Below are 21,468 nucleotides of genomic sequence, written 5' to 3' on the forward strand. Positions count from 1 at the left end.
TGGGGTATTGTGATGTCATTATGGCGTATTGTGATGTCATTATGGGGTAATGTCTGTAGAATGTTGAGAAAAAAAATAATTGTATCAATTTTAGAATAAGGCTGTAACGTAACAAAATCTGGAAAATTTCAAGGGGTCTGAATTCTGATATATACACAGTACCAGTCAAAAGTTTTAGTACACCTACTCATTCAAGGGTTTTTCTTTATTTTTTACTATTTTCTACATTGTATAATAATAGTGAAGACATCAAAACTATGAAATAACACAATATGGAATCATGTAGTAACCAAAAAAAGTGTTAAACAAATCAAAATATCTTTTACATTTCAGATTCTTCAAAGTAGCCAACCGTGCCTTTTTGCAGACTCCAGCTGTGCTGTCATTTGCCTTTTTCTCAGGAGTCGCTTCCATCTGGCCACTCTCACATGAAGCCCAGATTGGTGAAGTGCTGTAGGGACTGTTGTCCTTCTGGCAGGTTCTCCCATCTCAGCCAAGGAACTCTGTAGTTCTGTCAGAGTGGCCATTGTGTTCTTGGTCACCTCCCTGACCAAAGTCCTTCTTGTCCGATTGCGTCAGTTTTGCCTGGGCGGCCAGCTCTAGGAAGATTCTTGGTGGTTCCAAACTTCTTCCAATTAACAATGATGGAGGCCACTGTGTTCTTGGGGACCTTCAATGCTGCAGACTTTTTGGTACCCTTCCCTCAACACAATCATGTCTCGGAGCTCTACGGACAATTCCTTTGACCTCATGGCTTGGTTTTTGCTCTGGCAGGCACTGTCAACTGTGGGACCTTATATAGACAGGTGTGTGCCTTTACAAATCATGTCTAATCAATTGAATTTACCACAGGTGGACTCCAATCAAGTTGTAGAAACATCTCAAGGGATGATCAATGGAAACAGGATGCACCTGAGCTCAATTTAGATTCTCATAGCAAAGGATCTGAATATTTATGTAAATTAGATATTTCTGTATTTAATTTTCAATACATTTGCAAAGATTTCTAAAAACATGTTTTCACTTTGTCATTATTGAGTATTGTGTGTAGATGGGTGAGAAAACAAATCAATTGAATCCATTTTTTAATTCAGGCTGTAAAACAAACAAAATGTGGAATAAAGCAATCAATCAATCAATGAAATGTATTTCCAAAGTCAAGGGGTATGAATACTTTCTGAAGGCACTGTATGTTTCAGGGGCTTGTTGCGTATCTCTGTTAACTGAGACCAGCTCCTTGGGGTTTGTGTGATGGCACGAGCAGACAGAATAGGAAGGGTTTGGTCGCCCAGCGGACAGATGTTAAGAGGTGTCACCAGGCAAGGAACATCATGGGGAAGAGGAGAGGGAGGAGGAGAGGAGAGGAGGAGAGCTCTGCTGCCATCCCAGGTAGGGGGCAGGATACTGGAGGCTGAGGAGGAGCGGAGAGGAGAGGAGAGGAGAGGAGAGGAGAGGAGAGGAGAGGAGAGGAGAGGAGATGAGGAGAGCTCTGCTGCCATCCCAGGTAGAGGGCAGGATACTGGAGGCTGAGGAGGAGAGGAGGAGAGGAGGAGAGCTCTGCTGCCATCCCAGGTAAAGGGCAGGATACTGGAGGCTGAGGAGGAGAGGAGGAGAGGAGGAGAGGAGGAGAGCTCTGCTGCCATCCCAGGTAAAGGGCAGGATACTGGAGGCTGAGGAGGAGAGGAGGAGAGGAGGAGAGCTCTGCTGCCATCCCAGGTAAAGGGCAGGATACTGGAGGCTGAGGAGGAGAGAAGGAGAGGAGGAGAGCTCTGCTGCCATCCCAGGTAAAGGGCAGGATACTGGAGGCTGAGGAGGAGAGGAGGAGAGGAGGAGAGCCCTGCTGCCATCCCAGGTAGAGGGCAGGATACTGGAGGCTGAGGAGGAGAGGAGGAGAGGAGGAGAGCCCTGCTGCCATCCCAGGTAAAGGGCAGGATACTGGAGGCTGAGGAGGAGAGGAGGAGAGGAGGAGAGGAGAGGAGAGGAGGAGAGCTCTGCTGCCATCCCAGGTAAAGGACAGGATACTGGAGGCTGAGGAGGAGAGGAGGAGAGGAGGAGAGGAGGAGAGAGCTCTGCTGCCATCCCAGGTAAAGGGCAGGATACTGGAGGCTTGCATGAAGCAGGAATATGGTGCAATGCTCTGTCCCAAAACTAGCTGGACCCCCTGCCTGCTTCTCTATCTGTGGTGTCATTTACTGTATGAAGCTTTGGTCAACAGGTCACAGAGTCACTCGTCCCCATAATACAGGTTGCCTTTGAAAACAGTTTCTCTTGCCATAGGCCTACATTCATTTACAGAGAACAATCTTTTCCCCTTTGTGTGATTATTACTAAAATGTAATGAAATGGAAATGTCCCCCAGCCTGTCTATCCCGGCGAGGTATAGAGGGAGATTTACTGCTGCTGCTGTGAAGACGTGAGGAGAAGAGAGGACGTTTACACTGCCTTCACAATCCACGGGTCAAATCCCTCCCCGACCCCTGCTTATCCTTCACCCTATTGTCCCTATAGATACTCCTTCAGGAGAACAGCCCGGTGGGTTGCAGGATATTGTTAGGTCGAAGTTACCCAGGTTAGGACAACAGCGCACTAACCATCCCACAACTCAAGACTGTTAGAGGGTTAGAGGCTAGGAGGCTAGAGGAAGTTATACAGGAAGGAGTTGTCTTGTTTTGAGTGTGGGTTGGAGGCTGTTAGAGGGTTAGAGGCTAGGAGGAGGCGAGAGGAAGTTATACAGGAAGGAGTTGTCTTGTTTTGAGGGTGGGTTGGAGGCTGTTAGAGGGTTAGAGGCTAGGAAGCGTCCAGAGGAAGTTATACAGGAAGGAGTTGTCTTGTTTTGAGAGTGGGTTGGAGGCTGTTAGAGGGTTAGAGGCTAGAGGAGGCGAGAGGAAGTTATACAGGAAGGAGTTGTCTTGTTTTGAGGGTGGGTTGGAGACTGTTAGAGGGTTAGAGGAAGCGTCCAGAGGAAGTTATACAGGAAGGTGATGTCTTGTTTAAAGCCTCAGACAGGAGATATCTGTTAGGAAACAGTGTTTTCAACCTGAATGGGTCACAGAGGAGAGGCAGAGAGCAGTGAGCTATGGGTGGAGAGGGGATAGAGAGGGGAGACGGAGGGTAGAGAGGGGGTAGAGAGGGGAGGCAGGGGGTAGAGAGGGGTAGAGAAGGGGTAGAGAGGGGTAGAGAAGGGGGGCAGGGGGTAGAGAGGGGTGGAGGGGGGTAGAGAGGGGGGTAGAGAGGGGAGACGGAGGGTAGAGAGGGGAGACAGGGTAGAGAGGGGAGATGGGGTAGAGAGGGGTAGAGAGGGGAGATGGGGTAGAGAGGGGTAGAGAGGGGAGATGGGGTAGAGAGGGGTAGAGAAGGAGAGGCAGGGGATAGAGAAGGGGAGGCAGGGGGTAGAGAGGGGTAGAGAAGGGGAGGCAGGGGAGACAGGGGGTAGAGAGGGGTAGATAAGGGGAGACAGGGGGTAGAAAGGGAGAGAGGGGGTAGAGAGGGGTAGACAAGGGGAGGGGAGGAGTGGAGAGGGGAAGAGTGGAGTGGAGAAGAGAGGGGAAGAGAGGGGAAGAGAGGGGAGGAGAGGGGAGGAGAGGGGAAGAGAGGAGAAGAGAGGGGAGGAGAGGGGAGGAGTGGAGTGGGGAAGAGAGGGGAAGAGAGGGGAGGAGAGGGGAGGAGTGGAGAGGAGAGGGGAAGAGAGGGGAGGAGAGGCATAGAAAGGGGAGAACCAGAGCAGCAGTGTGGTCTCACCAGAAGAAGAAAACAGAAGGAAAACTGACCCTAAGAGAAATTCTAACAGGAGACTGTTAGCATCACCAGTTAAACCCGGGTGGACACCAGACAGACAGATAGACCTCTCCTCAAGCAGCGACGAAGCCGTGGTTCCTCTCTTCTCCTGACGAGGTGGCATGCTGTACCAGGTGCCAGTTGGGAAGCCTTTTAGGAGGATGACTGTCCAATAGGTGCCCCTGCCCTCTCCCCTGTTAACTCCCTCCATTCCTCTCCCCCTTTTCTCCCTCCTTCTCTTCCTTCAGTTCGGGGGTTATAGTCTCTGGGGTAGGGGAAGGGGTTAGGGTGGAGCAGGGAAAGGTGTGGTCAGATACAGGTGGAAGGCTGTGCGGAGGGTTGTTGCTTCCTGTTTCTCAGACCACCTGACTTCTCCTTGTAACCAAGACACATCTGCTGAGACACGTCCACCAGGGCCGAGGCCACCGTTAGACCTACACAGAGACAGGAAGTGTTGTATTAGTAACAGGAAGTGATGTATAAGTAACAGGATATGGTGTAACCAAGACACATCTGCTGGCCAGCCAGCCAGCCAGCCAGCCAGCCAGCCAGACAGCCAGCCAGACAGACAGACAGACAGACAGACAGACAGACAGACAGACAGAGAAAACATAGACAGAAGGAGGGTATCTCTGTATCTTACCAGACTGACCGGGCGGGGGGATGCCCCCGGTGCCTCTGGGTAAACGGACAAAGATGGAGAGTACAGCAGCCTTGTTCCCAAAACAGGGCTCCAGGGCGATGGGCTTGGGGACCGTCTGGACAGGAGAGAGATGTTAGAGCAGGGTGTGAATTACAGGGGAGGCTCAAATCCACTGAATGAGACGTTAGCTCCACTAAATGCAACAAAAGTTTGGGGGTAGGATCAGAGGTCTCTAAATAACGCTCATTTAACCATTCTCCTATTTGTTTAAAATGTAGTGGTAAATATGACAGTAAAATTGTCCGAATAAAACGAACACTCCCACCTTTCTGTCATGGTTGAAACCATGTTTTTCTATGTGGCCGAGCTGTCCACTCAGCTGAACTTTGACCTCAGCTCCTTTACAAAATACATTTTCCTTTGTACTTCCTGTACCTTCAACATTTGTTTGATTGCCTTTATTCCAACGCATTAGATTTATCCGTTGATATATTATTGTTTGCTTTTGTCAGTCAGCTGTTGTTCAGGTGGGTAGACCTACAGGTGTTGTTCAGGGGGTAGACCTACAGGTGTTGTTCAGGTGGGTAGACCTAACGGTGTTGTTCAGGTGGGTAGACCTACAGGTGTTGTTCAGGTGGGTAGAACTAACGGTGTTGTTCAGGTGGGTAGACCTAACGGTGTTGTCCAGGTGGGTAGACCTAACGGTGTTGTTCAGGTGGGTAGACCTACAGGTGTTGTTAAGGTGGGTAGACCTACAGGTGTTGTTCAGGTAGGTAGACCTACAGGTGTTGTTCAGGTAGGTAGACCTACAGGTGTTGTTCAGGTAGGTAGACCTACAGGTGTTGTTCAGGTGGGTAGACCTAACAGTGTTGTTCAGGTGGGTAGACCTACAGGTGTTGTTAAGGTGGGTAGACCTAACGGTGTTGTTCAGGTGGGTAGACCTACAGGTGTTGTTCAGGTAGGTAGACCTACAGGTGTTGTTCAGGTGGGTAGACCTACAGGTGTTGTTAAGGTGGGTAGACCTACAGGTGTTGTTCAGGTGGGTAGACCTACAGGTGTTGTTCAGGTGGGTAGACCTACAGGTGTTGTTCAGGTGGGTAGACCTAATATCACTAGACACCAATTTCACTAGACAACTAGCCGACAGCTAGACACCAATGCATCCAATCCATCCAACAAGTAGGCTATACGTTAATGACAGTAGGCTATACGTTTTCAGTTAGAAGAAGTTAACGACAGGGATGGGCAGACAGACAGACATGTAGAGAGAGACAGGCAGACAGACCGACCGACAGGGGGAGGGAGAGACAGACATGGAGAGAGATGGGCAGACATGGCCAGAGATGGGCAGACAGGGCCAGAGATGGGCAGACAGGCAGAGAGAGAGAGAGACAGGCAGACAGACTGACAGGGGGAGGGAGAGACAGACACGGAAAGAGATGGGCAGACAGACAGGGAGAGAGACAGGCAGACAGACTGACAGGGGGAGGGAGAGACAGACATGGAGAGAGATGGGCAGACAGGGCCAGAGATGGGCAGACAGGACCAGAGATGGGCAGACAGGCAGAGAGAGAGACAGGCAGACAGACTGACAGGGGGAGGTAGAGACAGACACGGAAAGAGATGGGCAGACAGACAGGGAGAGAGACAGGCAGACAGACTGACAGGGGGAGGGAGAGACAGACACGGAAAGAGATGGGCAGACAGACAGGGAGAGAGGCCGGCGGGCAGGCGGACAGGCAGATAGGGAGAGAGACAGGCAGACAAACAGAGACAGGGAGAGAGAGGCAGACACACAGGCAGAGAGATGGCCAGACAGGCAGGCAGACAGATAGAGACAGACAGACAGGAAGAAAGACAGGCAGGGAGAGAGATAGACAGAAAGGGAGGGAGGGAGACATGCAGACAGACAGACAGACAGACAGACAGACAGACAGACAGACAGACAGACAGACAGACAGACAGACAGACAGACAGACAGACAGACAGACAGACAGGCAGACAGACAGACAGACAGGGAGAAAGACAGGCAGGGAGAGAGACAGACAGACAGACAGACAGACAGACAGACAGACAGACAGACAGACAGACAGACAGACAGACAGACAGACAGCGAGACAGGCAAACAGACAGGGTGAGAGACAAACAGGGAGCGAGACAGGCAGACAGGATGAGATAGGCAGACAGACAGACAGATAGCGAGACAGGCAGACAGACAGACAGCGAGACAGGCATGCAGACAGGGTGAGAGACAAACAGGGAGCGAGACAGGCAGACAGGATGAGATAAGCAGACAGACAGACAGGTAGCGAGACAGGCAGACAGACAGACAGCGAGACAGGCAGACAGGATGAGATAGGCAGACAGACAGACAGACAGGTAGCGAGACAGGCAGACAGACAGACAGCGAGACAGGCATGCAGACAGGGTGAGAGACAGGCAGACAGGATGAGATAGGCAGACAGACAGACAGGTAGCGAGACAGGCAGACAGACAGCGAGACAGGCATGCAGACAGGGTGAGAGACAGGCAGACAGACAGACAGCGAGACAGGCATGCAGACAGGGTGAGAGACAGACAGACAGGGTGAGAGACAGGCAGACAGACAGGGTGAGAGACAGGCAGACAGACAGGGTGAGAGACAGGCAGACAGACAGACTGTTGAATACTCCTGTGCACACTTCCTTTATTGATGTAGTTCTGTCCTTGATATGTTCTTGTCTATTAATGGTCTGTATTATTGTCATGTTTCATGTTTTGTGTGGACTCCCAGGAAGAGTAGCTGTGGCTTTCGCTACAGCTAATGGAGATCCTAATAAAATACCAAAATACCAAACATTTCCACTGTCACCAAACAGCTGCACACCAGTGACACAGAGCTCTTCTAGTCAGACAGACACAATGGAGTGTTCTATAATTGACACCCGTTAACACTTTCCCCATCTCTATCCCTCTCTCTATTCCCATCTCTACCTATCCCTCCCTATATCCCCATCTGTCACCATCTCTATCCCTCTCTCTATTCCCATCTCTACCTATCCCTCCCTATATCCCCATCTGTCACCATCTCTCTATCCATCTCTCTATCCATCTCTCTATCCCATCTCTTTATCCCATCGCTCTATCCATCTCTCTATCATCTCTCTATCCCATCTCTCTATCATCTCTATATCCCATCTCTCTATCCATCTCTCTATCCCATCTCTCTATCCATCTCTCTATCCCATCTCTCTATCCCATCTCTCTATCCATCTCTCTATCCCATCTCTCTATCCATCTCTCTATCCCATCTCTCTATCCATCTCTCTATCCATCTCTCTATCCATCTCTCTATCATCTCTCTATCATCTCTCTATCCCATCTCTCTATCCATCTCTCTATCCCATCTCTCTATCCATCTCTCTATCCCATCTCTCTATCCCATCTCTCTATCCATCTCTCTTTCCATCTCTCTATCCATCTCTATCGATCTCTCTATCCATCTCTCTATCCATCTCTCTATCCATCTCTATATCCCATCTCTCTATCCATCTCTATCCATCTCTCTATCCATCTCTATATCCCATCTCTCTATCCCTTTTCAGTCCCTCGCTCTGTCGCTATCAATTAAATTCCATTCAAGGGGCTTTATTGGCTTGGTAAACATATGTTAACATTGCCAAAGCAAGTGAAATAGATAATAAATAAACAAAAATGAACAGTAAACAAAACTTTCAAAAGAAAAATACATTTCAAATGTCATATTATGTCTATATACAGTGGTGTAATGATATGCAAATAGTTAAAGTACTGAAGGGAAAATAATTAAACATAAATATGGGTTGTATTTACAATGGTGTTTGTTCTTCACTGGTTGACCTTTTCTTGTGGCAACAGGTCACACATCTTGCTGCTGTGATGTCACACTGTGGTATTTCACCCAGTAGATATGGGAGTTTATCAAAATTGGGTTTATTTTCTAATTCTTTGTGGGTCTGTGTAATCTGAGAGAAATGGCTGCTGAGCTGGACAGCGAACTGGGCAATGGCATGACTTCGCGCACGCGCACACACACACGCAGTCCAACACTCCACACACTCTCTCCAAGAGAGAGAACACACACACCCCAGCCTAACCAGGGAGGAAGTGACACGGTGTACCACTAGAGAGAACACACACACCCCAGCCTAACCAGGGAGGAAGTGACACACACACCCCAGCCTAACCAGGGAGGAAGTGACACGGTGTACCACCAGAGAGAACACACACACCCCAGCCTAACCAGGGAGGAAGTGACACGGTGTACCACCAGAGAGAACACACACACCCCAGCCTAACCAGGGAGGAAGTGACACGCACACCCCAGCCTAACCAGGGAGGAAGTGACACGGTGTACCACTAGAGAGAACACACACACCCCAGCCTAACCAGGGAGGAAGTGACACACACACCCCAGCCTAACCAGGGAGGAAGTGACACGCACACCCCAGCCTAACCAGGGAGGAAGTGACACGGTGTACCACCAGAGAGAACACACACACCCCAGCCTAACCAGAGAGGAAGTGACACGGTGTACCACCAGAGAGAACACACACATCCCAGCCTAACCAGAGAGGAAGTGACACGGTGTACCACCAGAGAGAACACACACATCCCAGCCTAACCAGGGAGGAAGTGACACGGTGTACCACCAGAGAGAACACGCACACCTCTTTCCGAGTGAGAACACACAGAGACAGTAATCATATTCATATTCTGACCCATTTTACACATTTATCCTCCTCCCTCTCTCTTTCCTCCCTCTCTCTCTCCTCCCTCTCTCTCTTCTCTTCATCTCTCCTCCCTCTCTCTTCCCTCACTCTCTCTCTTCTCTTCATCTCTCCTCTCTCTATCTCTCCTCTCTCTTCTCTTCCCTCCATCTCTCCTCCCTCTCTCTTCCCTCTCTCTTCTCTTCATCTCTCATCTCTCTCTCTTCATCTCTCCTCTCTTCCATCCATCTCTCCTCCCTCTCGCTTCTCTTCATCTCTCCTCCCTCTCTCTTCTCTTCATCTCTCCTCTCTCTTCTCTTCCCTCCATCTCTCCTCCCTCTATCTTCCTTCCCTCCCTCTCTCTTCCCTCCATCTCTCCTCTCTTCTCTTCCCTCCATCTCTCCTCCCTCTTCCATCTCTCCTCCTCTCTCTTCAATCTCTCCTCTTTCTTCCATCTCTCCTCTCTCTTCCATCTCTCCTCTCTTCCATCTCTCCTCTCTCTTCCATTTCTCCTCTCTCTTCCATCTCTCCTCTCTCTCTCTTCCCTCCATCTCTCTCTTCCCTCCATCTCTCTCTCTCTTCCATCTCTCCTCCCTCTCTCTTCCATCTCTCCTCTCTCTCTCTTCTCTCCCTCTCTCCTCTTCCTTCTCTGAAGCTTTCCTTTCATCCAGGCTGAGACGTTCCTTTAGGTTGGAACATCCATCTTCCATTCCTACAGCTAGTTTAAATACTATTAGTATATACTGCTACTTTATATACTGCTAGTTTAAATACTATTAGTATATACTGCTACTTTATATACTGTTAGTTTAAATACTATTAGTATATACTGCTACTTTATATACTGCTAGTTTAAATACTATTAGTATATACTGCTTACTTTATATACTGCTAGTTTAAATACTATTAGTATATACTGCTACTTTATATACTGCTAGTTTAAATAGTATTAGTATATACTGCTACTTTATATACAGCTAGTTTAAATACTATTAGTATATACTGCTACTTTATATACTGCCAGTTAATATATATATATATACACTGCTAGTTCTATATACTGATGGTTATATATACTGATGGTTCTATATACTGCTACTTTATATACTGCCAGTTTATATATATATATATATATATATATATATATATATATATATATATATATATATATACTGCTAGTTATACATACTGCTAGTTCTATATACTGATGGTTCTATATGCTGATAGTTCTATATACTGATAGGTCTATATACTGCTAGATCTATATACTGATGGTTCTATATACCGCTAGTTCTATATACTGATAGGTCTATATACTGCTAGTTCTATATACTGATAGTTCTATATACTGCTAGCTCTATATACTGCTAGTTCTATATACTGATAGTTCTATATACTGCTAGTTCTATATACTGCTAGTTCTATATACTGATGGTTCTATACACCGCTAGTTCTATATACAGCTAGTTCGATATACTCATGGTTCGATATACTGATGGTTCTATATACTGCTAGTTCTATATACTGCTAGTTCTATATACTGATGGTTCTATATACAGATAGTTCTATATACTGATGGTTCTATATACTGATGGTTCTATATACTGATGGTTCTATACACTGATGGTTCTATATACTGCTAGTTGTATATACTGCTAGTTGTATATACTGCTAGTTCTATATACAGATGGTTCTATATACTGATAGTTCTATATACTGCTAGTTCTAGATACTGATGGTTCTATATACTGATGGTTCTATATACTGATGGTTCTATATACCGCTGGTTCTATATACTGATGGTTCTATATACTGCTAGTTCTATATACTGCTAGTTCTATATACTGATGGTTCTATACACTGACGGTTCTATATACCGCTAGTTCTATATACTGCTAGTTCTATATACTGCTAGTTCTATATACTGATGGTTCAATACACTGCTAGTTCTATATACAGCTAGTTCTATATACTGATGGTTCGATATAGTGATGGTTCTATATACTGCTAGTTCTATATACTGCTGGTTCTATGTACTGATGGTTCTATATACTGATAGTTCTATATACTGATGGTTCTATATACTGATGGTTCTATACACTGATGGTTCTATATACTGCTAGTTGTATATACTGCTAGTTCTATATACTGCTAGTTCTATATACAGATGGTCCTATATACTGATGGTTCTATGTACTGCTAGTTCTATATACTGATGGTTCTATATACTGCTAGTTCTATATACTGCTAGTTCTATATACAGATGGTTCTATATACTGATGGTTCTATATACTGCTAGTTCAATATACTGATGGCTCTATATACTGCTAGTTCTATATACTGCTAGTTCTATATACTGCTAGTTCTATATACTGCTAGTTCTATATACTGATGGTTCTATATGCTGATAGTTCTATATACTGATGGTTCTATATACTGATGGTTCTATATACCGCTAGTTCTATATACTGATAGGTCTATATACTGCTAGTTCTATATACCGATAGCTCTATATACTGCTAGCTCTATATACTGCTAGTTCTATATACTGCTAGTTCTATATACTGATGGTTCTATACACCGCTAGTTCTATATACAGCTAGTTCGATATACTCATGGTTCGATATACTGATGGTTCTATATACTGCTAGTTCTATATACTGCTAGTTCTATATACTGATGGTTCTATATACAGATAGTTCTATATACTGATGGTTCTATATACTGATGGTTCTATATACTGATGGTTCTATACACTGATGGTTCTATATACTGCTAGTTGTATATACTGCTAGTTGTATATACTGCTAGTTCTATATACAGATGGTTCTATATACTGATAGTTCTATATACTGCTAGTTCTAGATACTGATGGTTCTATATACTGATGGTTCTATATACTGATAGGTCTATATACTGCTAGTTCTATATACTGAGAGTTCTATATACTGCTAGTTCTATATACTGATAGATCTATATACTGCTAGCTCTATATACTGCTAGTTCTATATACTGCTAGTTCTATATACTGCTAGTTCTATATACTGATGGTTCTATATGTTGATAGTTCTATATACTGATGGTTCTATATACTGATGGTTCTATATACTGCTAGTTGTATATACTGCTAGTTCTATATACTGCTAGTTCTATATACTGATGGTTCTATATAATGCTAGTTCTATATACTGATGGTTCTATATACTGATGGTTCTATATACTGACAGGTCTATATACTGCTAGTTCTATATACTGCTAGCTCTATATACTGCTAGTTCTATATACTGATAGTTCAATATACTGCTAGTTCTATTTACTGCTAGTTCTATATACTGATGGTTCTATATGCTGATAGTTCTATATACTGATGGTTCTGTATACTGCTGGTTCTATATACCGCTAGTTCTATATACCGATAGGTCTAAATACTGCTAGTTCTATATACTGCTAGTTCTATATACTGCTAGTTCTATATACTACTAGTTCTATATGCTGATAGTACTATATACTGTGGTTCTATATACTGATGGTTCTATATACCGCTAGTTCTATATACTGATAGTTCTATATGCGGCTAGTTCTATATACTGCTAGTTCTATAAACTGATGGTTCTATATACTGATGGTTCTATTTACTGCTAGTAGTATATACTGATGGTTCTATATACTGATGGTTCTATATACTGATGGTTCTATATACCGCTGGTTCTATATACTGATGGTTCTATATACTGCTAGTTCTATATACTGCTAGTTCTATATACTGATGGTTCTATACACTGACGGTTCTATATACCGCTAGTTCTATATACTGCTAGTTCTATATACTGCTAGTTCTATATACTGATGGTTCAATACACCGCTAGTTCTATATACAGCTAGTTCTATATACTGATGGTTAGATATACTGATGGTTCTATATACTGCTAGTTCTATATACTGCTGGTTCTATGTACTGATGGTTCTATATACTGACAGTTCTATATACTGATGGTTCTATATACTGATGGTTCTATACACTGATGGTTCTACATACTGCTAGTTGTATATCCTGCTAGTTCTATATACTGCTAGTTCTATATACAGATGGTTCTATATACTGATGGTTCTATGTACTGCTAGTTCTATATACTGATGGTTCTATATACTGCTAGTTCTATATACTGCTAGTTCTATATACAGATGGTTCTATATACTGATGGTTCTATATACTGCTAGTTCAATATACTGATGGTTCTATATACTGCTAGTTCTATATACTGCTAGTTCTATATACTGCTAGTTCTATATACTGATGGTTCTATATGCTGATAGTTCTATATACTGATGGTTCTATATACTGATGGTTCTATATACCACTACTTCTATATACCGATAGGTCTATATACTGCTAGTTCTATATACTGATAGATCTATATACTGCTAGCTCTATATACTGCTAGTTCTATATACTGCTAGTTCTATATACTGCTAGTTCTATATACTGCTAGTTCTATATGCTGATAGTACTATATACTGATGGTTATATATACTGATGGTTCTATATACCGCTAGTTCTATATACTGATAGTTCTATATGCGGCTAGTTCTATATACTGCTAGTTCTATAAACTGATGGTTCTATATACTGATGGTTCTATTTACTGCTAGTAGTATATACTGATGGTTCTATATACTGATGGTTCTATATACCGCTGGTTCTATATACTGATGGTTCTATATACTGCTAGTTCTATATACTGCTAGTTCTATATACTGATGGTTCTATATACTGATGGTTCTATATACTGCTAGTTGTATATACTGCTAGTTCTATATACTGCTAGTTCTATATACTGATGGTTCTATATACTGATAGTTCTATATACTGCTAGTTCTATATACTGATGGTTCTATATACTGATGGTTCTATATACTGACAGGTCTATATACTGCTAGTTCTATATACTGCTAGCTCTATATACTGCTAGTTCTATATACTGATAGTTCAATATACTGCTAGTTCTATTTACTGCTAGTTCTATATACTGATGGTTCTATATGCTGATAGTTCTATATACTGATGGTTCTGTATACTGCTGGTTCTATATACCGCTAGTTCTATATACCGATAGGTCTAAATACTGCTAGTTCTATATACTGCTAGTTCTATATACTGCTAGTTCTATATACTGCTAGTTCTATATGCTGATAGTACTATATACTGATGGTTATATATACTGATGGTTCTATATACCGCTAGTTCTATATACTGATAGTTCTATATGCGGCTAGTTCTATATACTGCTAGTTCTATAAACTGATGGTTCTATATACTGATGGTTCTATTTACTGCTAGTAGTATATACTGATGGTTCTATATACCGATGGTTCTATATACCGCTGGTTCTATATACTGATGGTTCTATATACTGCTAGTTCTATATACTGCTTGTTCTATATACTGATGGTTCTATACACTAACGGTTCTATATACCGCTAGTTCTATATACTGCTAGTTCTATATACTGCTAGTTCTATATACTGATGGTTCAATACACCGCTAGTTCTATATACAGCTAGTTCTATATACTGATGGTTCGATATACTGATGGTTCTATATACTGCTAGTTCTATATACTGCTGGTTCTATGTACTGATGGTTCTATATACTGACAGTTCTATATACTGATGGTTCTATATACTGATGGTTCTATACACTGATGGTTGTATATACTGCTAGTTGTATATACTGCTAGTTCTATATACTGCTAGTTCTATATACAGATGGTTCTATATACTGATGGTTCTATGTACTGCTAGTTCTATATACTGATGGTTCTATATACTGCTAGTTCTATATACTGCTAGTTCTATATACAGATGGTTCTATATACTGATGGTTCTATGGACTGCTAGTTCTATATACTGATGGTTCTATATACTGCTAGTTCTATATACTGCTAGTTCTATATACAGATGGTTCTATATACTGATGGTTCTATATACTGCTAGTTCAATATACTGATGGTTCTATATACTAATGGTTCTATATACTGATAGGTCTATATACTGCTAGTTCTATATACTGCTAGTTCTATATACTGCTAGCTCTATATACTGCAAGTTCTATATACTGATAATTCTAAATACTGCTAGTTCTATATACTGCTAGTTCTATATACTGCTAGTTCTATATACTGCTAGTTCTATATGCTGATAGTACTATATACTGATGGTTATATATACTGATGGTTCTATATACCGCTAGTTCTATATACTGATAGTTCTATATGCGGCTAGTTCTATATACTGCTAGTTCTATAAACTGATGGTTCTATATACTGATGGTTCTATTTACTGCTAGTAGTATATACTGATGGTTCTATATACCGATGGTTCTATATACCGCTGGTTCTATATACTGATGGTTCTATATACTGCTAGTTCTATATACTGCTAGTTCTATATACTGATGGTTCTATACACTAACGGTTCTATATACCGCTAGTTCTATATACTGCTAGTTCTATATACTGCTAGTTCTATATACTGATGGTTCAATACAGCGCTAGTTCTATATACAGCTAGTTCTATATACTGATGGTTCGATATACTGATGGTTCTATATACTGCTAGTTCTATATACTGCTGGTTCTATGTACTGACGGTTCTATATACTGACAGTTCTATATACTGATGGTTCTATATACTGATGGTTCTATACACTGATGGTTGTATATACTGCTAGTTGTATATACTGCTAGTTCTATATACTGCTAGTTCTATATACAGATGGTTCTATATACTGATGGTTCTATGTACTGCTAGTTCTATATACTGATGGTTCTATATACTGCTAGTTCTATATACTGCTAGTTCTATATACAGATGGTTCTATATACTGATGGTTCTATGGACTGCTAGTTCTATATACTGATGGTTCTATATACTGCTAGTTCTATATACTGCTAGTTCTATATACAGATGGTTCTATATACTGATGGTTCTATATACTGCTAGTTCAATATACTGATGGTTCTATATACTAATGGTTCTATATACTGATAGGTCTATATACTGCTAGTTCTATATACTGCTAGTTCTATATACTGCTAGCTCTATATACTGCAAGTTCTATATACTGATAATTCTATATACTGCTAGTTCTATATACTTCTAGTTCTATATACTGATGGTTCTATATGCTGATAGTTCTATATACTGATGGTTCTAGATACCGCTAGTTCTATATACTGCTAGTTCTATATACTGCTAGTTCTATATACTGCTAGTTCTATATACTGATGGTTCTATATACTGATGGTTCTATATACTGATAGTTCTATATACTGTTAGTTCTATATACTGATGGTTCTATATACTGATAGTTCTATATACTGATGGTTCTATATACCGCTAGTTCTATATACTGATGGTTCTATATACTGATGGTTCTATATACTGCTAGTTCTATATACTGATGGTTCTATATACTGCTAGTTTAATATACTGCTAGTTCTATATACTGATGGTTCTATATACTGCTAGTTCTATATACTGATGGTTCTATATACTGCTAGTTCTATATACTGATGGTTCTATATACTGATGGTTCTATATACTGCTAGTTCTATATACAGATGGTTCTATATACTGCTGGTTATATATACTGATGGTTCTATATACTGCTAGTTCTATATACTGATGGTTCTATATACTGATGGTTCTATATACCGCTGGTTCTATATACTGATGGTTCTATATACTGCTAGTTCTATATACTGCTAGTTCTATATACTGATGGTTCTATATACTGATGGTTCTATACACTGACGGTTCGATATACCGCTAGTTCTGTATACTGATGGTTCTATATACTGCTAGTTCTATATACTGCTAGTTCTATATACTGATGGTTCTATATACAACTAGTTCCATATACTGATGGTTCTATATACTGATGGTTCTATATACTGATAGTTCTATATACTGATGGTTCTATAAACTGATGGTTCTATATACTGATAGTTCTATATACTGATGGTTCTATATACCGCTAGATCTATATACTGATGGTTCTATATACTGATGGTTCTATATACTGATGGTTCTATATACCGCTGGTTCTATATACTGATGGTTCTATATACTGCTAGTTCTATATACTGCTAGTTCTATATACTGATGGTTCTATACACCGCTAGTTCTATATACAGCTAGTTCTATATACTGATGGTTCGATATACTGATGGTTCAATATACTGCTAGTTCTATATACTGCTAGTTCTATATACTGATGGTTCTATATACTGACAGTTCTATATACTGATGGTTCTATATACTGATGGTTCTATATACTGATGGTTCTATACACTGATGGTTTTATATACTGCTAGTTCTATATACTGCTAGTTCTATATACAGATGGTTCTATATACTGCTAGTTCTATATACTGCTAGTTCTATATACTGCTAGCTCTATATACTGCTAGTTCTATATACTGATAATTCTATATACTGCTAGTTCTACATACTGCTAGTTCTATATACTGATGTTTCTATATGCTGATAGTTCTATATACTGATGGTTCTATATACTGATGGTTCAATATACCGCTAGTTCTATATACTGATAGGTCTATATACTGCTAGTTCTATATACTGATAGTTCCATATACTACTAGCTCTATATACTGCTAGTTCTATATACTGCTAGTTCTATATACTGATGTTTCTATATGCTGATAGTTCTATATACTGACGGTTCTATATACTGATGGTTCTATATTATGCTAGTTCTATATACTGATAGTTCTATATACTGCTAGTTCTATATACTGCTGGTTCTATATACTGATGGTTCTATATACTGATGGTTCTATATACTGATGGTTCTATATACTGATAGTTCTATATACTGATGGTTCTATATACTGATGGTTCTATATACTGATGGTTCTATATACTGCTAGTTCTATATACGGATGGTTCTATATACTGCTAGTTCATATACTGCTAGTTCACATACTGCTAGTTCACATACTGCTAGTTCACATACTGCTAGTTCACAAAGTGCTAGTTCTATATATATATATATATATATAATGCTAGTTCACATACTGCTAGTTCATATACTGCTAGTTCACATACTGCTAGTTCACAAAGTGCTAGTTCTATATATATAATGCTAGTTCACATACTGCTAGTCCACATACTGCTAGTCCACATACTACTAGTTCACATACTGCTAGTTCACATACTGCTAGTTCACAAAGTGCTAGTTCTATATATATATAATGCTAGTTCACATACTGCTAGTCCACATACTACTAGTTCACATACTGCTAGTTCACATACTGCTAGTTCACATACTGCTAGTACTATATATATATATATATATATATAATGCTAGTTCACATACTGCTAGTTCACATACTGCTAGTTCACAAAGTGCTAGTTCTATATATATATAATGCTAGTTCACATACTGCTAGTTCATATACTGCTAGTTCACATACTGCTAGTTCACAAAGTGCTAGTTCTATATATATACTGCTAGTTCACATACTGCTAGTTCACATACTGCTAGTTCTATATACTGCTAGTTCTATATATATATATATATATATATAAATATATATATACTGCTAGTTCACATACTGCTAGTTATATATATATATATCTTTCAAAATATAATTTGGTGAATCATGCATGACTCCATCATTTGTAACAAGTTTTAATACATTTTTTGGTAGCATTTCTATATTGAAGATTGAAAAAGAATTTGGTGCATTTTTCCCCATATTCCATCCAGTTCACTTTATTTTTATAATATACTGCTCAAAAAAATAAAGGGAACACTTAAACAACACAATGTAACTCCAAGTCAATCACACTTCTGTGAAATCAAACTGTCCACTTAGGAAGCAACACTGATTGACAATACATTTCACATGCTGTTGTGCAAATGGAATAGACAACAGGTGGAAATTATAGGCAATTAGCAAGACACCCCCAATAAAGGAGTGGTTCTGCAGGTGGTAACCACAGACCACTTCTCAGTTCCTATGCTTCCTGGCTGATGTTTTGGTCACTTTTGAATGCTGGCGGTGCTTTCACTCTAGTGGTAGCATGAGACGGAGTCTACAACCCACACAAGTGGCTCAGGTAGTGCAGCTCATCCAGGATGGCACATCAATGCGAGCTGTGGCAAGAAGGTTTGCTGTGTCTGTCAGCGTAGTGTCCAGAGCATGGAAGTGCTACCAGGAGACAGGCCAGTACATCAGGAGACGTGGAGGAGGCCGTAGGAGGGCAACAACCCAGCAGCAGGACCGCTACCTTCGCCTTTGTGCAAGGAGGAGCAGGAGGAGCACTGCCAGAGCCCTGCAAAATGACCTCCAGCAGGCCACAAATGTGCATGTGTCTGCTCAAACGGTCAGAAACAGACTCCATGAGGGTGGTATGAGGGCCCGACGTCCACAGGTGGGGGTTGTGCTTACAGCCCAACACCGTGCAGGACGTTTGGCATTTGCCAGAGAACACCAAGATTGGCAAATTCGCCACTGGTGCCCTGTGCTCTTCACAGATGAAAGCAGGTTCACACTGAGCACATGTGACAGACGTGACAGAGTCTGGAGACGCCGTGGAGAACGTTCTGCTGCCTGCAACATCATCCAGCATGACCGGTTTGGCGGTGGGTCAGTCATGGTGTGGGTTGGTATTTCTTTGGGGGGCCGCACAGCCCTCCATGTGCTCGCCAGAGGTAGCCTGACTGCCATTAGGTACCGAGATGAGATCCTCAGACCCCTTGTGAGACCATATGCTGGTGCGGTTGGCCCTGGGTTCCTCCAAATGCAAGACAATGCTAGACCTCATGTGGCTGGAGTGTGTCAGCAGTTCCTGCAAGAGGAAGGCATTGGTGCTATGGACTGGCCCGCCCGTTCCCCAGACCTGAATCCAATTGAGCACATCTGGGACATCATGTCTCGCTCCATCCACCAACGCCACGTTGCACCACAGACTGTCCAGGAGTTGGCGGATGCTTTAGTCCAGGTCTGGGAGGAGATCTCTGAGGAGACCATCCGCCACCTCATCAGGAGCATGCCCAGGCGTTGTAGGGAGGTCATACAGGCACGTGGAGGCCACACACACTACTGAGCCTCATTTTGACTTGTTTTAAGGACATTACATCAAAGTTGGATCAGCCTGTAGTGTGGTTTTCCACTTTAATTTTGAGTGTGACTCCAAATCCAGACCTCCATGGGTTGATAAATTGGATTTCCATTGATTATTTTTGTGTGATTTTGTTGTCAGCACATTCAACTATGTAAAGAAAAAAGTATTTAATAAGATTATTTCATTAATTCAGATCTAGGATGTGTTATTTTAGTGTTCCCTTTATTTTTTGAGCAGTGTATATTACACAGGATCTTTCTTGAATAAGTTCCTCCATTTCTTTTTGTTTTTCCTCTAACTTATTCTGTGCCTCTATGGTACCGTTTTTATTGCTATCTAACTGTACTGTTAGACCTTCCATTTCCTTTGTTAATATGAGGATGGACTCTTTTGATCTAAATTGCTTTTGTTTTATAGATGAGTACTGAATTGCATGGCCTCTAAAGGCGCATTTAAAAGTGTCCCATACAATAAGGGGATCTGCTGTACCTTCGTTATGTCTGAAAAAGTCAGTTATAAATTCTTCTGTCCTAGTTCTAAACAATTTATCATCTAGTAGGCTTTGATTAAATTTCCAATATCCTCGCCCACGTGGAAATTCTGTAAGAGTAATATATATGCCAATTATGTGATGATCCGACCGCATTCTGTCCCCTATCAACACTTTTTTAACTTTTGGTGCCAGAGAGAATGACATAAGAAAGTAGTCAAGACGACTAGCTTGATTAAGCCTCCTCCATGTATATCTCACTAGGTCAGGGTATTAAACCTCCTCCATGTATATCTCACTAGGTCAGGATATTAAACCTCCTCCATGTATATCTCACTAGGTCAGGATATTAAACCTCCTCCATGTATATCTCACTAGGTCATGGTATTAAACCTCCTCCATGTATATCTCACTAGGTCAGGATATTAAACCTCCTCCATGTATATCTCACTAGGTCAGGATATTAAACCTCCTCCATGTATATCTCACTAGGTTAGGGTATTTAAGCCTCCATATATCCACTAATTCCAATATATCCATGACATTCATGATTTCCTTAAGTACCTGAGGGTGATAGTTTGTAGTGTGATTTCCTTTCCGGTCCATAGAGGTATTTAAGACTGTATTGAAATCTCCCACCATAATAATAGAGTCTAGTGTTGCTTGTAGAGTTGATA

At 41.6% G+C, this 21,468-nt stretch overlaps 1 protein-coding gene across 5 annotated transcripts in view; it reads right to left on the reverse strand.

Moving 5' to 3' along the window:
- Positions 1 to 3,608: 3,608 nt before the first annotated feature.
- LOC106591480 (attractin) overlaps positions 3,609 to 21,468 on the reverse strand; it is a 627,298-nt gene continuing 609,438 nt past the window's right edge. For all 5 annotated transcript variants that reach the window (XM_045723805.1, XM_045723804.1, XM_045723802.1 and 2 more), the window contains exons 28-29: positions 4,418 to 4,532; positions 3,609 to 4,208 (exon numbers count right to left, since the gene is read on the reverse strand). In XM_045723805.1, coding sequence (XP_045579761.1) covers positions 4,084 to 4,208; positions 4,418 to 4,532 — 240 coding nt within the window. In that variant the 3' untranslated portion in view covers positions 3,609 to 4,083. The remainder of the gene's footprint in view (positions 4,209 to 4,417; positions 4,533 to 21,468) is intronic.

This window comes from Salmo salar, chromosome ssa09 (assembly GCF_905237065.1).
Source record: "Salmo salar chromosome ssa09, Ssal_v3.1, whole genome shotgun sequence".
Lineage (NCBI taxonomy): Eukaryota > Metazoa > Chordata > Actinopteri > Salmoniformes > Salmonidae > Salmo > Salmo salar.